Here is a 21795-nt window from a genome sequence, read left to right on the forward strand (position 1 = left end):
GACTTTGGCACAGTTGTCTGTCCACATGTTTCTGTCTGTCCCTGATCTCCTAGCTCCCAGGGGTAACCCAGTGAATGTCACTGCCTGTCCAGTTAAGCCTCTATTTTGTCAGAGGCTGTTACTGAGCTCCTCCTTATGGACGAAGACAAATAACAGCCCTGTTATCTATGACCACCTGCTAACACATGCTTGACATGAGTAGGGTGTCCTCCACGTTCTGTCAGTCACTCTGGCAGTAATTGCTCACTTGTAGATAAAAACTTTAATAAATGTTAGCATGGATAGACAGGACTGAGGATATACTGTTTGTTCATGATGTGGTTGTACAGTTTGACAGAATGTTGTTATAATTGGATAAGAATGAAGCAAATATGATTATATAGAGTCAACTGCTCAAATCTTATATTCTGTCAGGGATATAGTGTGTTAGGGCTGCAGCTAATCAATCATTTGAGTAATTTGTTGTTTTTCTTTCTTTTAATTATCTCCAACTAATTGACAAAATGTTTTGTCTGTAAAGTTGAGGAAATTGTGAAAAATTCACATTGCTATTGCTAGTTTTGGCTTAATGATCAATTGAAAATGTGCTGTTATTTGATACATGATACATAAAGTCAGCGACAAATAGGATTATCTAGAGTTCTGCATTTCACTTTCTGTTGACCAACAAGTCATTTCACACTTTGTTATAGACTGTGCTCAGTGCAGTGTTCCCCTTGTCATTAAAATCAAATGATACCAATATGATTTCTTAACTGATCAACCCTTGCTCTCAGTATGAAGGAAATATGTCAATTATTACTTAGTGACAGGTTGAATAAAATGTTGCTCAGCTACCAAGAAGGCAGCATTGTTAAGTTGGCAAAGTGTAATTAGTTATGTGGCTGGTTAAAACAAGTTAAATCTCTCTCCTTTGTGGAAATGAATAGTAGATGTCAAGTTCTGCAGCACAGCATGTAGTGATTACTCAGTGTTTAGCTGGTGCCTTTTATGTGCTTAGTGTCTTGTGTACCAACGTGCGGAGTTGGCCATGTGGGTGGTGCCTGTCTGCACCTGGGACAAAGGTGAATGCCAGTGTCACCCTGCTCCACCACGTGACAGCAGAGATAGAGATGTATGGCAGGGCAGTGTGCACAGGATCCTCTGTCAGTGGATCTGGGACTGCTGCGACTGTTGCTGCAATAAAGCGAGAGTGAAGGGGGAAACTGCCGAGTGCTGAAAGGTCGTCTTTGTTAGCAGGCCGTGTCGACACACAGTGGTTCAGTCTTTGGTTCAACTGGATGCTTTCTCACATTGACAAACGCCTGTGTGGTGGAGGCAGGACCATATAGCCACAGCTTTAAGCACACTGCAGGCTTAACTCCCAAGGGGAGATCCCGATGTCTTAAAGAAACAGTAGCATCTAATGTCTGCTTACTGTAGAAACTAGCAGCCATCAGGCTCATTTAAAGGGTGAAGGGACACTACCATCTCCACCAATACTGGCATGGTGACTTATCTGTCCAGTGAGAAAATGACCATCTTATCCGCTTTTTTATTTGTAATTTATTTATTTTAGCTTTTCACATAACTGCCGTACTGTTTTTATTTACCACTCTTACTATCCTGGTGTAGTGCTTTCTCTCTCTCTTATTTCCTGCCACTATCTTCAGGGCACTGTCTTATCAAGGTCATCAGCCCTCTGTTAACCCCATCCCTGTGTTAGCCTTGGGTGCAGGACCCATGCACACACCCATCTAATCCATTCTTTGCGCTTAGAAATCCAATAGAATTGGTTTTCACTGACATTTCCACCAGTCCCCTCTGCAAACAGTTGAAGATACAAGCTTTACAGCTTGTATTTCAGTGCAGTCCCTTTTCATGTCGTTGGTCATTCATTGACAGTTGTGAGGTGCCTGTGAGACATGCTGGCGTTATCAGTAATAAGTAATAAACCAGTTGGAGTGCTCTTTGTGGCGACAGGACACTTTTGACAATGACAAGTGGCTGTAATATCTGCCCAACATTGGGGGGAGAGTTTAAAGTGAATGTTATAGTGTTGGGACTTATTTTACAATGCTTCCCATAGCTCAGAGACATGCGGATGATATTAGAGTGATCATCGAGGGAGGCCAGCACAGTAAACACTGAGACCTACTGTGCATTGTGTGCCATGTACAGAAGAGTGTTTAACTCTGTGTAGTGTATGGTGGCATTGCTTGCTCAAAGCATGGATGGATTTCAGACTTAGAAATGATTTCCATTTGTGACTATGACTGTGACCCTGATTGATCCGGCTGAAATCACAAGTGGCAGTAGTGGACTCAGTCTTTTTAAAGAGAATTTTAAGAGTTGGCCAAAACACAAAATATAAAACTTGGCTGTTGTCTGACTGGTAAATGTGCTCTGCTTATATCTGTACCATTTACACAAGAGCAAAAACTTCACACAAATGAAACCTACTCTGTCGTTTTGATATTCAAGAGGATGGTTTTCGTCTTTTTGTTTGTTGAAAAAAGATAGCTTGCTAAATTCATAGTCAAGTGTGAATTACAACTGGTGTATAGTAAAAGATGATCCTTGTCTCGGTTAAATCTTTAAGGCAACACTAATTACCTCCGCCAAGGTTATGTTTTTGCCCATGTCCGTTTGAGTGTTGATTGGTTGATTCATTTGTCAGCAGGATTACACAAAAATTACTGAACAGGTTCTCATGAAACTTGGATGGAGGATGGCCCAGATTGACTCATTAACTTTTGTTGCAGATCTGACAAAAGGGACGGGTCCTGGACTTTTTCTTACTTCCTTTAAAACTCAAAGTTTTCAACATATTTGATAATTCTAAGAGACTGATGCATGGATCATGGTGAAAGAATCGGGCATATTTAGCTGGCTGTTACCTATAAGTGAGTATAGAAGAGGACTGTTGGTGGAGCAATGTGCTCTGTTGAGTGCCATTCAAGCTCAAGCTCATAGATGTGTAGATTGACAAATAACATGTTTGCTGACATTTTCACTGCTCAAATCTTTTGAGATTGAAATCTTTTGTCAAATGTGTTGTGTTTTTTGCTCCCAAGGTGCCAAAAATATGTGTGCGTCAGAGGTTTCATAAAATATTGTGTATTGCTTACCAAGAACAGCACTGCTTTGTCTGAAATGTAATTGTACTGTATGTAGGGAGAAGGATGGGATGTCTCTGGCAGAGTTTTGGTTTTCTTTTGGCTGAGTCACTGATGCAGAGGCATAAGACCAGGTGGTTAAGGTGGTTTACATGCATGAAGCCTCTCAGGCTGCTGGTCAGTCGTGATGCTCTGAAGGAGATCTGAGGTGTTGTACTGAACTCTCCTGCCTGCCTCCCACTGAAGCATGATAAGCAGCTCTTGTAGCAGTCTAGCTCAGCAGCTTACACCAGCTCCTCATGAGGCAGTTGTCGAAGAACTGCAAAGGCACAAAAGCTCTCTCAGCATGTTTGGCTGGAATTAAAGTGACATTTTGACGATTTAAGTTCTCCCCTACCCTGCTTGGGCTCTCCAGAGAGCATGCTGGGCAGGCTAAATGAATAAATCCTTGGATGTCAACAGGCCTACCTAGAGTCAACTAGATAATCCTCTAATGAATCAGTAGCCACAAGCAACACAGACACACATTGTTGCTTTGAGGATGATTTAGTAGAAGTAATAAACTGGCTCAGGAGAGTATCAATGTCTGTGACTTCAGAGTAGAACAAGAGCAGTGTCAGTGTTTAAGTATGTTTGAATATGGTACGCGCTGTGTGTCTGACAAGCGGTGACTGCTGTGTAATTTGCATCTTGCAAGTGCACATCGTAGATCATGATAAAGCACTATCATGTTTTACATATTGTTAAGCAGTTGCACTGTCACCTTCTATTTTGTAAATTATTGTCTCTATAATGTTTAAGGCTGTTGCAATAATTAACAAGTTTCTCACATTCTCTTGGTGATTATAGCGACTACCACGAATTTACACTGTGCTGTTCTGTCTTAACTTTCTTTATAGCATCGTAATTGACGTGGTAAACTAGAGCCAAAATAACCAAACCAGAGTCAGATTATGGTAATTTGAAAAGAGCTGAAGCCAAATTGACCTCAGTTCTATTTTTGAGAGTTTGCTTTGCAAGACAAAATGGCAAGGCTTGAGGTTAGAATTAAAGCAGCATCATACCATGTAAGAGATTAAACTTTGTTGCTGCATGGCCTGAGTTTGACAGGATTTATAGTGCAGCGCATAAGGAATTGGGCAGACAGACAGACATTTTGAAATGTCATACAAGGAAAACCACATATATAAATAATAACATAAAGCTATCTAGGGCCCACCCGTGTTTTTCCTGCTAAAATATATCAAAATCTCTCCTATGAAAAAGCCTGATGACTACAATGAAATACAGCCTTTTGTTTGAGGGTGCCGCATCCACATCAGATGAACAGGAATTGTTGCTGTTATTACCCATATTTCTCTGATTGTATGGGAGCAGCATTAAGAATGTGTTTTAAAAGTCAATTAATGACCGTGAAGCCATTGATAACAGCAGACACTTGCTGTGTTCTCTGATGATGATCTCTTGCGCCATCTCTAACTGCATGTGAGCTTCTGACCCTCGCTGAATCCGTTTTACATGAAGGATGCATATTAAACAAATCAAGTACCTTTAGGTTGTGCACTGGAGATCAGATTGGAGACTTAACCATTTATGTAGAAGATGGGTGATTTTCCTAAGATTGCCAATTGTGTTTGTACATTTCAAACAGAAAATGTGAAATTGTGGTATTTAGATGTTTCTCTACCAGAAAGGACAGGCAATATCCAATAACAAGTAGAGATATGTGTTTTCTTATCAGAAACTTTCAGCTCCCTGGTGAACCCCCTCTAGTCACTGGCTATCTCTTTTATGTTTTGGTAGGAAAGGGAGACTGTATTGTTTGAATAACAACTCATTTCATGAATCAACTGTTCCTTGCCCTCGTTGTGCTTCCATCTATGGTTTATGTCTTAAAAATATATTTTCCATTGTTTTTCTCTTTGGTTTTACTGGCGCCAAACCACCAGGTATTTCTGCTGCATTATCAGATCAGTTGGGTGACCATGTGTACTAAAAAGGACCTGCAAGCCATTCACCACTGTTAAACTTAAAACCCAACAAATAATGTTTCCTGTACTGACGGTACGTGGTAGAAGAGATCCAGAACAACTAAAATAACACTATATCCTACTATTTAGTGACTGTACTGTGTTATTACTCCTAATTATGACAGGACCCAAAATTTATGTTAAACAAACAAAGGAATACACAATACAATACAATACATTGTATATTGTTATGCCATACCCTGCTCCTCTATTCAGTGACAAAGGAGACTTGCCTCTTGGGTTCATGTGAGTGGAACTTCCCATGACCATTTTGATCACTGGCAGCACTGTGTGCTGTGTTTGCCTCCCTCTGACTGTGGCAGCTGAGGTCAGCATCTTTTGAAAAGCCTACCCAATTTTAATGTTGTAGCTGAAACCTGCCTATTTCTATAGATTTTTTTTTGTGATGCTGTTATGAAAACACAAATGGGGGAAAAGAAGCCTTGAAAGCTGATATGTTGCATTGACCAATGCTTTTCTAGCCAATCCATAATTAAAGTGTAAATGTCAATTAACGTCAAAATACAAAGAGAAGAAATGCAGTTTTTACTTGCATTCATTTAGTATATGGCACCTATCTTGGATCCTCCTAATGCCTGATAATGATACCAGATGTTATAATTAACTTCTGTGGAAGCCATCTTTAGTGTTGACAGTGAGATTACATGACACACCATTATTTGTTCCTATGCTATTAGTCCATTATTTATCTGTACCACAACTGTTCCATGGCCTCTTCTATAATATCTACAAGTACGAATAATACCTCCAGAACACACAATTGATGTCTAATTCTGGCTGATTTCAAGCAGTGTCGGATTATCACACTGGGTTTCAGGAGGCAGCTGATGGCTCCATCTGGGTGTGTTAAATCTGAGTTGAAACAGGAGAAGTGCTGGCCAGCAGCCAGCTGTTGCTCTGTGACACCACTCACTCCTTAACATCACCTCCCAACCATAGACACCTGTGATCATAAAGCCTGGTGGAATAGTGAAAACACATGTACCCCACACAGTTCAGTCTTCTCCATTTGTTTTAAGCCCACAGTGAGCCATTAGCGTCATGAAGGCTGCTGAGTAGAAATGCTGTCAGTTGCTCTGCCTCAGATGAAGCGAGTCACATTGCCAGTTGCATATTGTGAAATGGTTTACTGGGTGTCAGGCAAAGGTTAGGGTCTATTCTGGGCTTCATGCATGATGTTGGGTCGGTTCCCCTGGACATGGCACTCATAGGCATTCATATGTACACACCCGTTGAATGTCACTCTGGCTGTCCATATGATAAACAATACAGATGTTTATTTATGTTACATTGCATCATCCTGGCTGTCTGCTACACTGATCCATGCTGCTTTACTGTACCATGCTGTTTTGTTCATGGGACCAAAGGGTCATCTTTTGTTTCATTTCACCGCAACATAGAATAATTATTAGTTGATATAGACTATTGGCAAAGTGACACAAATGTATTATTTATTATTTTAAAACAATTTATTAGACATCTTTATGTAGGGCTGCAGCTAAGAGTTTATTTGTGCCATGAATATTGGATGGAGGATGGATCCCGGCCCTGAAGGAATATTGTCTCTCTTTCTTGAAAATTACCAGATGGGGCATTTTTCAACATGATCTGGATTTTTCTGGTTTGAACCCTGCAGCAAAAGAAATGTCTCTATTAACTTGCAAGTCACATCATTATAATCAGAGTGATTAACAGAATAACAGTAATCATTTATGAATACTAGACAAGAAATTGTAGTTGTTGTGTTTGAATAGACTAAGAAGGACTTTTTTTTATTTTTAATCTCATTTGTCAGCGATACCAATGAGTTAAGGTGTTTAAGGCTCTCACTCTGTTTTACCATTTACCCTTTAATATTGTGATCATATCTGTCATTCATAGTTTTCCCTCTTCATTTGGTGGTCATTACTCCATCCAGTCACTGAGGTTGTTACTGATCTTTCTCAGCTGTGTTGGAGCAGAGATCAGATTTAGCCTAGATGACATCATATGCAGAGTTGGTTAATCCCAGGCAGAGGACTTTGTGTGGTGCTGATGGCTTGCTTCATCCACACAAGTCTACAGAGGCAGCCACAGGTTAAAATACAGAAACCACCACCTAATCCGTGATGACATAATCATGTATTTGTACAAGCTTCAAGTGTTTTCCTCTAAGAGGGATCCTTGAAACGGCATGTAACATTTCATTTCGCAGTCTCACAGCCATCCCCAGGCTGTTGTAACTACAGGATTTGATCCTACTCTGCAGTACTTGCTGGGAGTGCTAATATCAACACATCTGTAAGCTTTTTAGCTGTGGCCAGCAGCTCGTATAGGCCTATGTCAACATAACCCTTCTTTCTAGTAGAACAGAACTGGCAACTAACACAACTAACAACAAGTTTATCGCAACGAAGATGACATGAAAGCCCAACACTCATCAGCAACATTGGGTGCATTACCAGTCCGATCCCACAAATGGACTTCTCTGTCCTGCATAGTTGCACGTTAGGTGGTCAGTATTCAGGCCTAAACATGTGAGTATGGGATAAAAATGCTAGAAACTAATTTTTTAAACTTAAAGGAGTATTTTTAAAAGTAACTTTAACTGGCTAGATGTGTACAAACTGTGACAACTTCATGGCAAACAAAAAAACCCATTGAAAAATGCAAAGCAAAAGCATAACTGAAACGAATACACAGGCACTAGGGTTAGGAATCTTAGGGCATCTCATGGTTTGATTCAGTTTACTTCATTTAAAAGACTACGATGACATTTCTTGACTATCAGTGCATCTTCATGTGTCAACATTTTTGTGTACATGTCATGTCACTGTGACTGCTTGCTACAAATGTTTTTTATAATGGCCCATAATTACAATTGACATAATGCATATTTAGGATGGTTAGGTTTCATCATCCAGTTGGTCCAGCTCTAAGGAATGTACAGCCCAGATTTAGAAAATTGTTGCAGGCAATCATAACGTACAAAATTGGGGTTTTGAATGCCCAATTATTGACTTCTCTGCATTGAGATATAATCTGTCAAGAGAGAATTGCTATGCATCTTAGAATCAATTTTATTTTTTTTAACACAGATAGTAAAATGTATCTTCTATCACTCAAATGTCAGACATAAATCATACATGAGTGCACATGAGAGTTCAAAGTAAGCATTCGCTTATTAAAATAGAATATATACATATTGTATATCTCGCAATGATGGTGACAGTCACAAGGGAATATATATTACTTTATTGTTTGTGTTTCATGGCAATAACTGACAAAGCTTCATACGAACTGAGGCAGCTAAAGAAATGCTTCCAGTCCACCAGGGTACATCAGCTTTTTTAATGGAGAATATTATTTTGATTTTAAAGGAGCTGTAATTCACAGTTTTCTAGATTTAAAACATAACTTAGGACAATTTAGTTTCAGATACAATGATAGACAGAAACACAGTGAAACACTTGAGTGTAGTGTGGAACAGCCGAGGTGGAGAGGTCACTGTGGCAGCAGGTCAGACAGGGAAGAGCCCTTCTGGCCTGTGGGTCAGCTGCCCTGGACACAAACCAGGACAGTTGGCAAAGAGCTGCTCTCTGCATGACACCGAACAGGGCAACCAAAAGTTAAAGGTGATTTTTTTTTTTTTTTTTTTTTTTTTTTAGTTATCAGAAAACAGATTTTGCTTTTATTTTGCCTGGCAGATGTTGCGTCATTCAATTTATACTTTTTTTTTTTTGGGGGGTAATATTCCAAAGGGGACCAAGGTGAAAGGATCACTGACTTCTGTTTTTGCGTTTATGCTTCAGAGACATAAACTCCCATTACATTCCCTTTTGCAAAATTGCCTCTGAGTACAGCCCTGCCATGTCAGGGGAGCATGTCGGCACAGGGAGGAGATCAAAAAGTCTTTGATATGGGCAGGAGCTGTGAAAAATCCCCGTCATATGCAGAGATGTTACATCAGATATTTGCAGCATGGCCCTGGTCATTTACACAGCCGTAGCTTATCCCATCTGCTGGGAATAGAGATGACTCTTAAGTACGTAAAGCTGCCATAAGCCTCTGTTTCCTATTGTAAGCTGTTTTAGAGGGTCCTGTGGTTCGCTGCCATCTGTTTCTTCTCATTATTTATATATTTTATATTTTCTTTTCCTCTCCTCCCTGATGGCCTTACTTGTGCGAGACATGCTCATTGTCCGAGTTCATGTAGGAGGTGGATGACGCTACAGCAGTTCTCCGCTCCACCTCCCCAACTGGTCACGTGTCTTCCTCCTACAGGCTTCCACTCCTCTGTATAGCCTCCTGACTTCCACTCTCAATTTCTAGCTCCTGGCAATGCACAGTGGCTTCTTATTTCTCTGGCACCCTTCTTTTTTAGCATTATGCTGGAGCAGGGTGCTGAAATCCATTTTTTTTTTGTTTTTGTTTTGTTTTGTAGGGATGTATTTAAGTTGCGCTTTGTATTGACCGGATAGGAACAGGCAAATCCATTTGTTCTCTATTTGATTGTAGAAAAACACATCTGATGTCATAACAATCATCTCTGATACATACAGTATTCCAGTCTTGAGTATAAGCTTGTGCAACTCTTTATCTAACCTTGTCATCTGCACATGGCTTCTGTTTCTTCTTTCTGCTTGAAAACCCAAACCAAACATTAAACTACATAGTTCCTGTAGTGTTTGCCAAAAGTTCATAACACATGTTTTGTGATCATCTCTTTTTTCATAATTAATTGTTTCACTTTTGTCAATGTTTTTAGTGACTTTTGGGCAGACATGCTGAAACGGGTAATGCATATTGGTTATAATTCAGTCCATAAGGGTGGCAACAGAATGGAATTTATGGTACAGTAATCATCAGAGAATATCACGGTTTTACTGTATCTCATTGTAGATGATAAAGATGATGCAGTTACATGATGATGATGATGATTATTATTATCATCTACAATGAGCTGCTAATAGGATGAAAGAGTTTTTTGGTTGAACAAATGTTTTATTATGATTTCTTTATGACACTTTATGCAACCTTGAAAACGTGTACCTAACCATGTTTTTCAAAGGGTTTTTATTATTATTATTTTTTTTTACAAACATGATAAAAAAAAATTAATTAATTGCTAACCCTCGCCTATTCCTCTCCTGCAAATGCAGCTCCCTCTCTGCGACATGCTGACATACAAAACTGGCTATTACCATGAGCCAGTCAGGTGCTGTAACAATTTAATCAGGGATATGTTGGAATTGACATCTCTCTGCCTCACCCCTCACAAAACATTAGAGGAGATTATACAGTCAGAACATGCATAACAGCAGGCTATACAATTTATTTATTGTTTGTAGAGATTTGCTTATCAGATATTGTACTGTATAAGGCAAACAGAGGTAGAATTGTGTAATGTCTGAGGAACCTTGTTTTTCCCCTCACAATTAGGATTATTGATTAAGTAAGCAATCTGTGTGGGAGATGTTAGGCACACTGTAAAGAAAGGTTGGTCAGATTATTATTATTATTATTATTATTATTATTATTATTATTATTATTATTATTATTATTATTATTATTATTATTATTATTTTCACAATCACTGTTAAAACATCTATTGATTAATTTAAGTGAAACCACAGAACACATCCCAAAAGGCTGAGAACGGTCATCTTAAAGGATGAAAAGACCCTTATTGTGCCGAAAACAGCTCATGCTTTGTGTGTGCACTCCTACGTGCTCGCAGGGCACCAGAAGAGAAAATGCTCCTGATTTGATAAAGGCCTAATGGAGTGAATGTGGGAGCTTAACAGCTTTCAGCTTCTAGTTTATATAATTTAAAATAGAAGTGCTTTGGAACTGGATGCACATGGGAACATTTAGATTAAATCTTACGTCAAGCTCCTATTGAGAAGTTGCACAGCTGAATAAACTTCTAGGCATATTTTATGCATTTGTATGTAGAACAGCAAGTTTGATACACGCAGAGAAAGCTTGATGGCTTATCTTCCCCCTGTTTCTCTTAAATGCAGATGTCACCAACACTTACATATACCAACTAACGATAGAGGTAAATATTATGCTTGGTTATGTCATAATCTCAGGCGCATCAGGGCTTTTTTTTTCAGTCACTTCGACAAACAGGATAATGTACATCTGGGCACAAATGTAAAGCCAGTATTTGCTGGCAGTGTGTGAAAGGGGGGCTGCATACCACCACGATGGTTAGGGGCTTTAACACAGGCTTTGGTACAGCAGTTGAAGATTAAGGAAGGGAATTAAATTGGGTGTGTGTTTGTTCTATCCTCGTCACGTTTGTCTATAATGCCCTTGTCATCATGAGAGTGGGGTTAATCAGATTACGTTTTAGGTTGTAAAGCTGGAGCTGGCGATATAATGAACAATATGTCCTAGTAGGTCGATTATCAGCCATGTCATCACAAAAGCCTCCTGTTCACCTGCTGGAACTGCTCTTTATCCTCTCACACCCCACAAGTCTAACCCAAGACTTAATTTAAATTCTGTGAGGCATTAAAATGAGGACAACCCTGCACTGTAGACATTTAGGTTAATTACATGTTGATGTGTGTGCAAGTGTGTCCATCACTTCCTACTTGTTTCCCTTTTGGTTAAGCTCTCACAATCATTTGTGCTTTTGTGGTGTTGTAGTACCTTTTAATTTCTCTTCATTGTGTGAAAGCCATGCAAGCTTTGATGTGATGAAACCAAACAGCCAACATGCCATTATTGATTAAACTACAATAAGCATTACAGTATTACAGTAATTTTTTTTTTCTCTCTTCTCTTTCAGGAACCTATAAAGTCCAGGGCGCCTCAGCTCCATTTGGAGTATAGATTTTACAAACAGTTGGGAAATTCAGGTAAGAGAGATGCAGTCTGTTGGTTATTAGTCTCTGATTGAAGGCAACACTGTGTTGAGCTGAAAATGAAACAGACCTTTTCACACTAGATTAGGCTGAAGAGAAAGAGAACACTGTTTTTGCTATAATAATATTGCCCATTTAAAGGGATATTCAGATATTTTTTTTTATAAATCTGGGCTCCATATATACTTATGAGTGTAAATGATTCATAATTACAAAATGTCTTGTTCTCTGCTCAGTAGATTGCTTTAGCTTCAAAGGCTGCTATGTAATCTTTTCGGGCCACTCTGACCATCAAAGTTATATCCACTAAAAGTGCTGTTTTTGCCACTCACAGGCCTGATATAATGATGATAAGATCCTTTTAGTAACCAGTAACACAAGTCTCACTCTGAAATCTTGCAAGAGGTGAGTGGTTGCAGGAAAGCTGAGTCAGGGTCGAAGAGGGGAGTTTTGAGTTTACCTTGAGGGACTGCCAGCAAGCATTTCCAAAGTCACGGCTGACTATTAATCTTGATGAGGGAGGCAACAATGGTATCGACTCACCACGCCAGATTTTAGAGTGAGACTTCTTCTTGAATGAGACTTGTGTTTCTGGTTACTATAAGGATCTTACTATTTTAAGGAGAAGGTCAGTCTGTCAGTAGAAATTGTTTAGGTAATGTTATGGATAAACAAGCACTAATTTATACACCAAACCATGTAAATATAGGGCCAGATTTTAAAAACACTGGAATTCCCCTTTATACCTCAATGGTTACGATCCACTTTTAATAATCTAGTTAGATTGTTTTATGTTAAATCTAATGCAGAGTTTAAAGAACACAGGGCAGGTTTCAGTGGTCTCATCTGGTCTCATGAGTATGTCAGGTTCACTTGTGTAAGTACAGTATTTGTAAGCAAGAAGAATGGCAGGATGGAAATGGATGTGTTTGCAGAGAATAAGTGGACAAATGGGAGAGACAGAGGAGGACAAAGATATAATCCCTAAAAATGTTGACAGTCTGATATGGAGCTAGCTGAGTGGATTTTTTTTTTATGCCATGCTGCTTGTATGGGACAATTTGTATACAGGATTATACTGCTTGAATCCTATTAGTCTCTGGCTTGTTAAGGAAAAAATAAAACTTAATGGATACCTCCTTTAACCTATATATGCCAAATATGCTATTTATTTATGCAGCTATGGTTCAATCCCCTCTTGGTTGTTCAGTTTTTTGCATGTTAAAATTATGAGCATAGTGGTAAAGGAAGGGAAAAATGTAGCAGGAAGGATGCATTTCCAACTGTATCTGCATTGGTGTGGACATGTAACAACAGAGAAACAGACATATGAACACAAGTCCAACAGCTTCCACTCTACATGAGGCTAAATTTCATAGTGTGTTTTGTTTATCTTCCCATATCTGTGGGGGTCAATGGATGCTATGAAAGCCTGCTTCCTCTTTTCTAATTCCACCTCTACAGTACCCAGAGTCTTTCCTCTCCTTCAGCACAGCCCTGAACACGTTAATGTGCTATGATGCATAGCTGTGGCTCCAGGGCAGCAGCTCTTTGATCTGGTCTGGCTGGTCAGCTAGTTCCAGAGTGCGAGAGAGAAAGCAGAGTCAGATGGTTGGGAGGGACCGGGACGTGATTTGTTTTCGCAGCACTGCCTGGCTGGCTGGCTGGCTGTTTTTTGAGAGTCTCATCTGTCACGTTTGTCTCAGTTTGCGTGGATTACGCAAACATGCCACCACTACTTAGTCAAACTGACCAGAGCAAAAGATGCAGAGGTTTGTGCAGTCTCTAACTCCTGCTGCTTTTTGCGCTGCCACTACCCACACCTGGATGTCCCATCGGCTCTTTTCTGTCCCTTCTCTGTGTCTTCTCATTTATAAGTAATTTATAATTGCCTCACATGCCAAGGTCCCTACTGATGTTTTTAACCTAAAGTGGGCTTGCGTAGTCTGTTAAAGGGTAGCTAGTCCCTCAAAGTCTATTTAAGGTAATTCTGCAAGTCAAGCAAGTGAGAGTGTGTCATAAAATACCATTTAGTTTTATGTGAAACAACATCAGTGAACTACATCATCTTGCTCAAAATGTCACCTGCATCAACATGGCCACCCCTCTGCAAATAAAAAGCATTAAAAGAAAACATCTAAAAATCACAACAAGTCTGGCAATATTGACAACTGTGGTTATGTCAATGAAGAGTTAGTCAGTTATGCGAACTTGCTAATATGCTATTCTGGCTCTCCAAAACTTAAGGTATGAGTTTTGGTGAGCATTAGACAAAAAAATTTCCCCTAGTTGACTGTTGGGTGTGTAGTCTTTCTAATAATGTATGTTCTCAGTCCTATGTTTAACTAGTGTTACAACAAACTGACTTTCCCAAGTTCAAAAATGTGTTTTATAATTTTTAAAATGTGTATTTCATGTCACAATTCGAATGGAATCAGAAAATTATGTCTCTTCCCTTTACCTACTGCACATGTTGTTGTTTTTTTTAAACAAATACCTATGGAGGTCCACCTGCCTCTATATTTGAAAAACAGCAAAATATGGGAGCAACAACATTTGGTGTCATGGCCTCCTTGCTACATAGCGTGTGACATGGAGGGTCAGGGGACACTGGGGAGAGCCACTGACTGACTGCTCAGTGTAGCATGGACAGCAGTGTAGAGCTTGTAGCCAGAGCTAACCAGCCATGAGAGGCTACTGTCAGACTCTTTTTCTACACCAGAAAGACGAGAAGTGTGGTGGAGTCTTCACAGTCACTAGAAGCACGTTTATGGCCCTTTTAGAATTTCCACTGAGGTATTGGTGTTGCAGCTCAGTTAGCGGCTTTCTGATGAGAGTTGGCTGTGGGGTTCGTCACTGTATAATATGTATTGATAAGTCATATTTTACATATTTATATGGCTGTTCTTCTATGTATATGTGGGTTTGTCTTTCTAAGATTATTGCAAGTCGCCTGGTCCTCTTGTTGCAGTGATCCTCCCTCGTCTGAGAGTGTGTGGTCTAATTTAGTGACACGTGCCAGCTTCCCGGCTAGTTGTGCCAGCGCAAAAGCCCTCCACAGTTGATGAGGAGGTGGGGCATTAGGGCAGTCCTTGACTATTTATAGATGGCCCTCTACAAGCAGTCGGGACATTGTGGTGTGTCTACTTGGATAGCTTCCCTAGCCACAGTATCTGCTGTCTCCCTGATTGACTGTTGCTGCCTGCAGATTGCAGGGAAGCACTCTAACACGTGTTGCTAACAGGGTGTGGCCTATTTGTCTTTATGGCTGTTCTCGTTTAAATCTGTCATTCTGATTTGTGAGCAAATATTGCACATTGCATGGCCACACAAACATGAACTCAACATTAACTGTAATTGTCATCTCCTGTGTCATTTCCTCTGATTATAGCAGAGGATTCCTCCAGTCCAGGCTTGTCTGTGCCTTGGTTATGACCATCCCTTTCCGACTGAGGCCATCGATGGCCCTGAATCTCACTCCTTATTGACTGACGCCTCGGGTTGTGCAACATGTAAACATGTTCCTCACACACAAGAGAAGGGAGGTGTCTACAGGTAGTTTAATAGAAAATCTAATGTGATGCCATTTTAGTGCTTCTAAATGCAAACTGAAACATTCGCACATTATTACGCTACTTTATACATGATTTCAGTTATGGAAGCTGCTGCACACGTCATTCAGGTGTGCATTTCAAGTCTAATTATGTACAAGATTGACAAGACTCAGCTCACTAATTGCGAATTTCATCACTGAAAAGGGTAGGCACATGCACACGGGACAGATCAGTATAAATAACCAAAAATACATTTAAAAAAAATACATTGACGCGCAGGGCCTAGACTAAAACCATGATGTAGGCTAGCAAGCCCATCATGTATCATTATCTTCATGCAGTACCACAAGTTTCACAAAGTAAAGATATTTTTAATTTTCAAAAACGGAAACATACGTAGACATATTGTGTTTCCTTTATTTTGGCTTTAACTGTTGTTTTTCGCATCCTCAGATAATGTTGAGAGTCAACAGGTGGTGACTGGAAGGCAGTGAGCAGCTGGGAATGAAGGAAACATTTAAAGATGAATGTCCAATTCCATCCCAGTGTGTTTCAGCTTCTTACTACTCACATGATACTTTGAACAGGAGTCAGAATATTAAGTTTGTCAAAATAGAGCAGAAACAAAAATCCATTGAAAAGTCAGACAGAGGCACTCTCAGTGTCACGGTCATCTAAAAATGGAGCTATAATATTACCACACAATTGAGCAGAAAGATCCCGTCGCCAACTGATGACTCTAGCTCCTTCATGATGATATGACTGGACGGCTTTCTTGACTGTCTAGCATGGGAGGAGTCAAGGTGATAGATTAAATCTACTTATGTTGTCAACTTGGCTAAATGGGCCCATGTGACCCTGATAGTCCTGTGCAACCCAAGAGCCTCAAATATGTCACGGCGTGGACTGCTCAGCGCTTAACGCCCAGCAGGAGCTTATCTGCACTGCACTGTTAATTCTCTCCTGTCCTGAACAGATCCCAGCTGTTGGAGAGCCAGCCTCACAGCACTTGACAATAGACCAGGCATATCAATGCTGCAAACTGTCATACGACTGTGATCAGGGGAATAACTTCAGTTTTATGAAGCAGCTGTCCTTTAACTGTATTTCACAGGCCAGTTTAGCTCATTCACATGAATTTATTGTAATGCCATATATAAGGAGGTTTCTTCTTCATGATGGGTAACAATGCCTGTGAATATTCATGAGCCGATCAAGCTTTTTGAAGGCTTTTGTGGCATGCTATACTGAGTCTGTGTTGATCATAGTATAACCTGCAAATCATGAAATAATACTGCTGTTGTAGGATTATCACAGGTCAGATTTATAATATTATTTGAACAACATGGGGATAAAACTACTGAGATGTCATTAAAAATGACACCATTGAAATAGGTGCACCATAGCAACAAATCCTAGAAAAAGAAGCAATTCATATTTCATATTGACTGCTCAATTATATTTGATAGAAGTCTTTACTCATGGGAGGGGAGATGCTTCAGGTTCACTGTCTGCATCAAGTGAGATGAAAACTGGGACAAGTCTTTCAAACGTGCACGCTTGCACCCACACCAATATTGCTCTGCTTTCTTTATGTAATGCGGACAGTCATAATGCCAAGGATACAATGTAAGAAAGCAAATTAGGTCGCCTGTGCAACATAACAAACACTGCCAGATAAAGAATTACAACAATCTCATGACTAACTTTAAACACAGTCTAGGCCATCTGATAGGTAACCTACTTGTTGGTAGTTTTGCTCACAATAAATGAAGAGAATGCTATGCTGAGTCAGATGCCCTAGTTTTTCAAATCATTGCTTGACTGACCTCTTAGGAAGCTCGAGAGACTAAAATCTGCAAATAATTTGTTAGAATGAATTGTAAACTTGATACAAACAAACTATTGCTGATGTATTTTGTCACTGCAAGTGTTCAGCTCTATAGCATATGAAGGGATTGTTGTGCTTATGAGTTATGTTGCATTGGTAGCTCCAGGCTCAGTCTGTGCAAGCCCCAGTGCTGATCACATTTCAGCCTTGTGAGAACATCTCCAGAGCACTGGGCCTAATGGAAGTCACTTCGCCTCCTCCTCCTCTCTCAGTACACTCCACTCCATGATCTCAATCTTTAATATGCATTCCCTGTCCTCTCTTCTCCAGCCCTCTCCTCTTTGGCCCTTAACTCGGACATTTCATTGTAGGGCAACATTGTCTTCAGCTGCCATGATGCAGCCTTCCCCATTACTGTGTCGCCTGAGAGGGCCTGCCTGAGAAACAATAGGTTGGATTGTCTCAAATTGTCAAGACAGTGGGGACCAGAGCACCACTGACATTGGCTTGTCGTGAAAGCCAGAGCATATCCCATAATGCAGGACACAGTTGGATGTATTTTTTTATTTGACTCTAAATGATAGTTAGAATTACATTTGTTTTGCCTTTAGCTTAAGTTTTTGTCAGATCAATGTGATGATTGGCAGCATGTTTCATCCTTCTCTTTTGAAGTGCTTGCTGTTGCAGAGAAAATTTGAGTGAGTTTTTTTGTTTTGTTGTTACCGCCGAGTTAGCGCCAACCATAACGATACACATCTGACACAGTCTCACCCCAAAAATGTGCTCAGGGCTTTTTCCATCAGCCATCTCTAGAGTGGTGCTTACAGCTGCTCTAAGCGCCAATCGTCGCTCACACACACCAACAGAAGATTATAATACACTGTGTGCTTTCCTCTTGTGATGACTGTGCTTTGAATGCCCTCTAGATTTGGGCCAAGCTTTGATGACTCAGCCTCCCAATGATCTCTTGTCACTGCCTCTGTCATGGGCATCATTAGCTGGAAAACCCTAGATGCTAAAGGGCAGACAGGTGTGTGTTTCTGTGTGGACACTGCATGTACATACATGCATGAGCGTATCTGGGTCAGTTTTTCATTTTTTTATTACTACACAGAATATTTTGTTTCCCCGTTGGTCTGATGTTAAGTGCTGAGTTGGAGCTGTAAAATACATCCAAAATTTAAGTTGGGAAAGGACTGACAAAAACATCAGATAAATTAGTCTGTTTTTTGTGTCTACGTATCATTACTTATCTTGTTTTCCAGTGAGCTGCTGAATGTTATTCTAGACTGTTTGGGAAATTTGATGCTGGTTCCTCCACAGGCCTCTGCAGTTCATATTGTTGTGACAAAGCTGTTGAATCTGGAGCCAGCAGACATTAGAAAACTTCAGCTTTTGGTCACTGTGGAGTCACAAGTACCAAATATGATTTAAAGTTAATAAGGAATTGGACTTTGCCCTGATGATTTCAGTTATTGACATGATTTCTTCCAAAATCAAATCATCACCATTAATCTCAATATGTGCCTGACTAAAACACTTCATACTGTGGTGTTTTGCCAGGCTCCAGTTCTCCTACTATCAAAACAGTAAATGAATAGAGATAATACTGCCTGGTTGATCCATCTACATTCTTCAGAAGTCATACACGTCACTGTGACATGGGTGTGGTGGTTTCTAGTAGCAAAGGCTATTTACAGTTACCGTCACCATGCTGCTCACTGTCACTGGCATTTCATTTTCCCTTTAATTTTACTTCATGGGAAAAGAATCTGAAGCCACACCTATTTCCATCAAACCTGTTGAGGGAAACAATCTGAAGTGTAGTTTGTTAGCGCTGTTGTAGTGTCATTGAAGAGTCTCCTCACACATTTAAGACATTAAATTACCCCTGAAGGCAAAATGTGATTCTGTGAGATATGATTGTATTGTGATGATTTAATTGATAAGCCACTAACTTTATTTATGCGTGTGTGGGTCTGTTCACAGAGGGAATCCCTCAGGTGTACTACTTTGGTCCTTGTGGGAAATACAACGCCATGGTGCTGGAACTGCTCGGGCCCAGTCTAGAGGATCTGTTTGACCTCTGTGACCGCACCTTCTCCCTCAAGACCGTCCTCATGATAGCCATACAGCTGGTAAGACCCGGAAGAGGAGAGCAGCACGCACATATTTAGATTTAGGTTGTGTCAGGCTTTACAGAAAATATAGTGGAGCTTTGATGATATTTTTATAGCGGAGGGTATTTTAATGCAAAGCAAGGTGAAACTGATAGTTTTGTGGGTTTTATCATGAAAAATGAATACTATTAATAGGTTCCCACGATAATGATTGTATCACTATATATAGATTCCATGCCACTTGATACATTGCAAGACAATCCTCTAATGCTACATCAGGATGTCTGTGTATCTGGAGAAGAAAAAATATGCCTCAAAAGACAAATAGTAAGAATTATATCTTTGTTGTCCATTTCGCAGAATTTGGCAGGTTAAATAAAACAATGTGCATAAAATTGAGACTTAGCTTAGTGGCGTTGTGTAGCATTAACATTTAAATAGATACTGGTACCAGGAATTTTCATATCCTTACCCAGTGGTAGTAGTAACAGTAGTCATTGTAAAAAACTCTCACTGTTTTTGCAAACTAAACAACATGTTGGTAAGGAAAGCGTTAGGTATTACACAGCCGGTAGCTGAGTTTTGGCTAATGCTAGTAAAAATGCTCAATAAAGTCAACCAAGACAGTGGAAACAGCCCAGTTACCTGCAGCAACAACTTATAAAAAAACTTATAAACCAAAATATTCTGAATGCTAGCTTGAAATTGTCATGTAAATCATCATTAAATACATGGTATGATCCTCACTCTTCTTGTCATTGGGATATTTTGTAAATACTTTCAGATTTTAATTTTGATAAATTTACTGCACTTGTAGATTACACGGATGGAGTACGTCCACACCAAGAGTCTGATATACAGAGATGTGAAGCCAGAAAACTTCCTGGTTGGGCGGCCAGGAAGCAAGAGGCAGCACACCATCCACATCATCGACTTTGGTCTGGCCAAAGAGTACATAGACCCCGAGACCAAAAAACACATCCCCTACCGGGAGCACAAGAGTCTGACTGGGACGGCACGCTACATGAGCATTAACACACACCTGGGAAAGGGTAAGAAAGTCGCTGGAACACTGCTCTGGTTTGATTAGCTCTTTAAAATTGCACAGGCAGGCTCTACTCGCATTTACATTCAGTTAAAGAAGATGTCTTAGCTGTATTCTGAATAAACTTAAGCAAACCATGTGCCATGGAGACTCAGCAGTCATTTTAAGTCTCACCAATCACCTCAGAAGGTGATTTCACTGATTAGTTCTTCCCCTCTACTTGTGCTAATCAGTGGGTGGAGTGTTTGGCTGAAATCAAAACCTGCAGTCTGTTGGCTCTTCATAGCACAGGATTGATCCACCCGCCCCTGCTCTATGGCCTAATCATGGCCTTTTATACTGCACATGGTTAATTATAACTTCTGGATAATTTAGCAGTCGTGCTGTGCTGTATTTCTGCCACCCAGTTGCCTGTTAACCTTGCCAGCTGGATGTATAATTAATTTGTTTCTCACATGTAACCTAATTTTCATCTTATTCTGTCTATTCCAGAACAAAGCAGAAGGGATGATTTGGAGGCACTGGGTCACATGTTCATGTACTTCCTCCGAGGTAGCCTCCCCTGGCAGGGCCTAAAGGTACATAAGTACTTTTTTCATCATCTAATTTTATCATCCAGTTTTTGGCACAGACTGATGTACGACAGACTCATGCAATCCTCTTGTTCAAAAACAGAACATGTATATGGTGATTTAGGTGATAAACATATGTATGTAGATAAACATTAACACATATACACCCAGGAAGTAATTCTGTACATCTGTGTTCTTGGGAATGTAAATGGCAGAGGTAAGATGGGGAAGATAATACGGTCATGAGGTGAACAAAGTCCATCAACCCAGACCATGTTTGAGCACCAAGCATCAATGATACAAACATAGTCTCCACCTCTGCTTATCCTGCAGTCTGTCAGCTCAGAACACGGTCCACCCATTGAGAGGACCAGGATTTATGGTGGAGACTATCTATCAAGATGTGGGCACAACAGTCTCAGATTTCCCATTGATTTGCCAGCTGAGTCCCATTTTGTCCATTTCATTTCCCTGCGACTGGAAATTAGCCAAGAGCAGCCTTAAATCCAAGATAGACTCTCCCTCTCCTCCCTGGGGTGGGGTTGGATGGTCCAAAAATGCTGTGGGCAGGGATCGCCTCAAAGCCTGGTGCTCATAGTCTAAAACCTGCACTCTCTTCTCCAAAGCTGATGAATGTATTTCTGCCAGAGGCGATGTGTGTTTC

The 21795-nt window shown here is 40.2% G+C and overlaps 1 protein-coding gene across 7 annotated transcripts in view; it reads left to right on the top strand.

The window, feature by feature from the left end:
• The window catches only part of csnk1g2b (casein kinase 1, gamma 2b), a 34366-nt gene that overhangs the window by 5561 nt on the left and 7010 nt on the right, over window positions 1-21795 (top strand). For all 7 annotated transcript variants that reach the window (XM_037114476.1, XM_037114472.1, XM_037114479.1 and 4 more), the window contains exons 3-6: window positions 11934-12003; window positions 19384-19532; window positions 20332-20566; window positions 21052-21137. In XM_037114476.1, coding sequence (XP_036970371.1) covers window positions 11934-12003; window positions 19384-19532; window positions 20332-20566; window positions 21052-21137 — 540 coding nt within the window. The remainder of the gene's footprint in view (window positions 1-11933; window positions 12004-19383; window positions 19533-20331; window positions 20567-21051; window positions 21138-21795) is intronic.

This window comes from Acanthopagrus latus, chromosome 11 (genome assembly GCF_904848185.1).
Source record: "Acanthopagrus latus isolate v.2019 chromosome 11, fAcaLat1.1, whole genome shotgun sequence".
NCBI classification, from domain to species: domain Eukaryota; kingdom Metazoa; phylum Chordata; class Actinopteri; order Spariformes; family Sparidae; genus Acanthopagrus; species Acanthopagrus latus.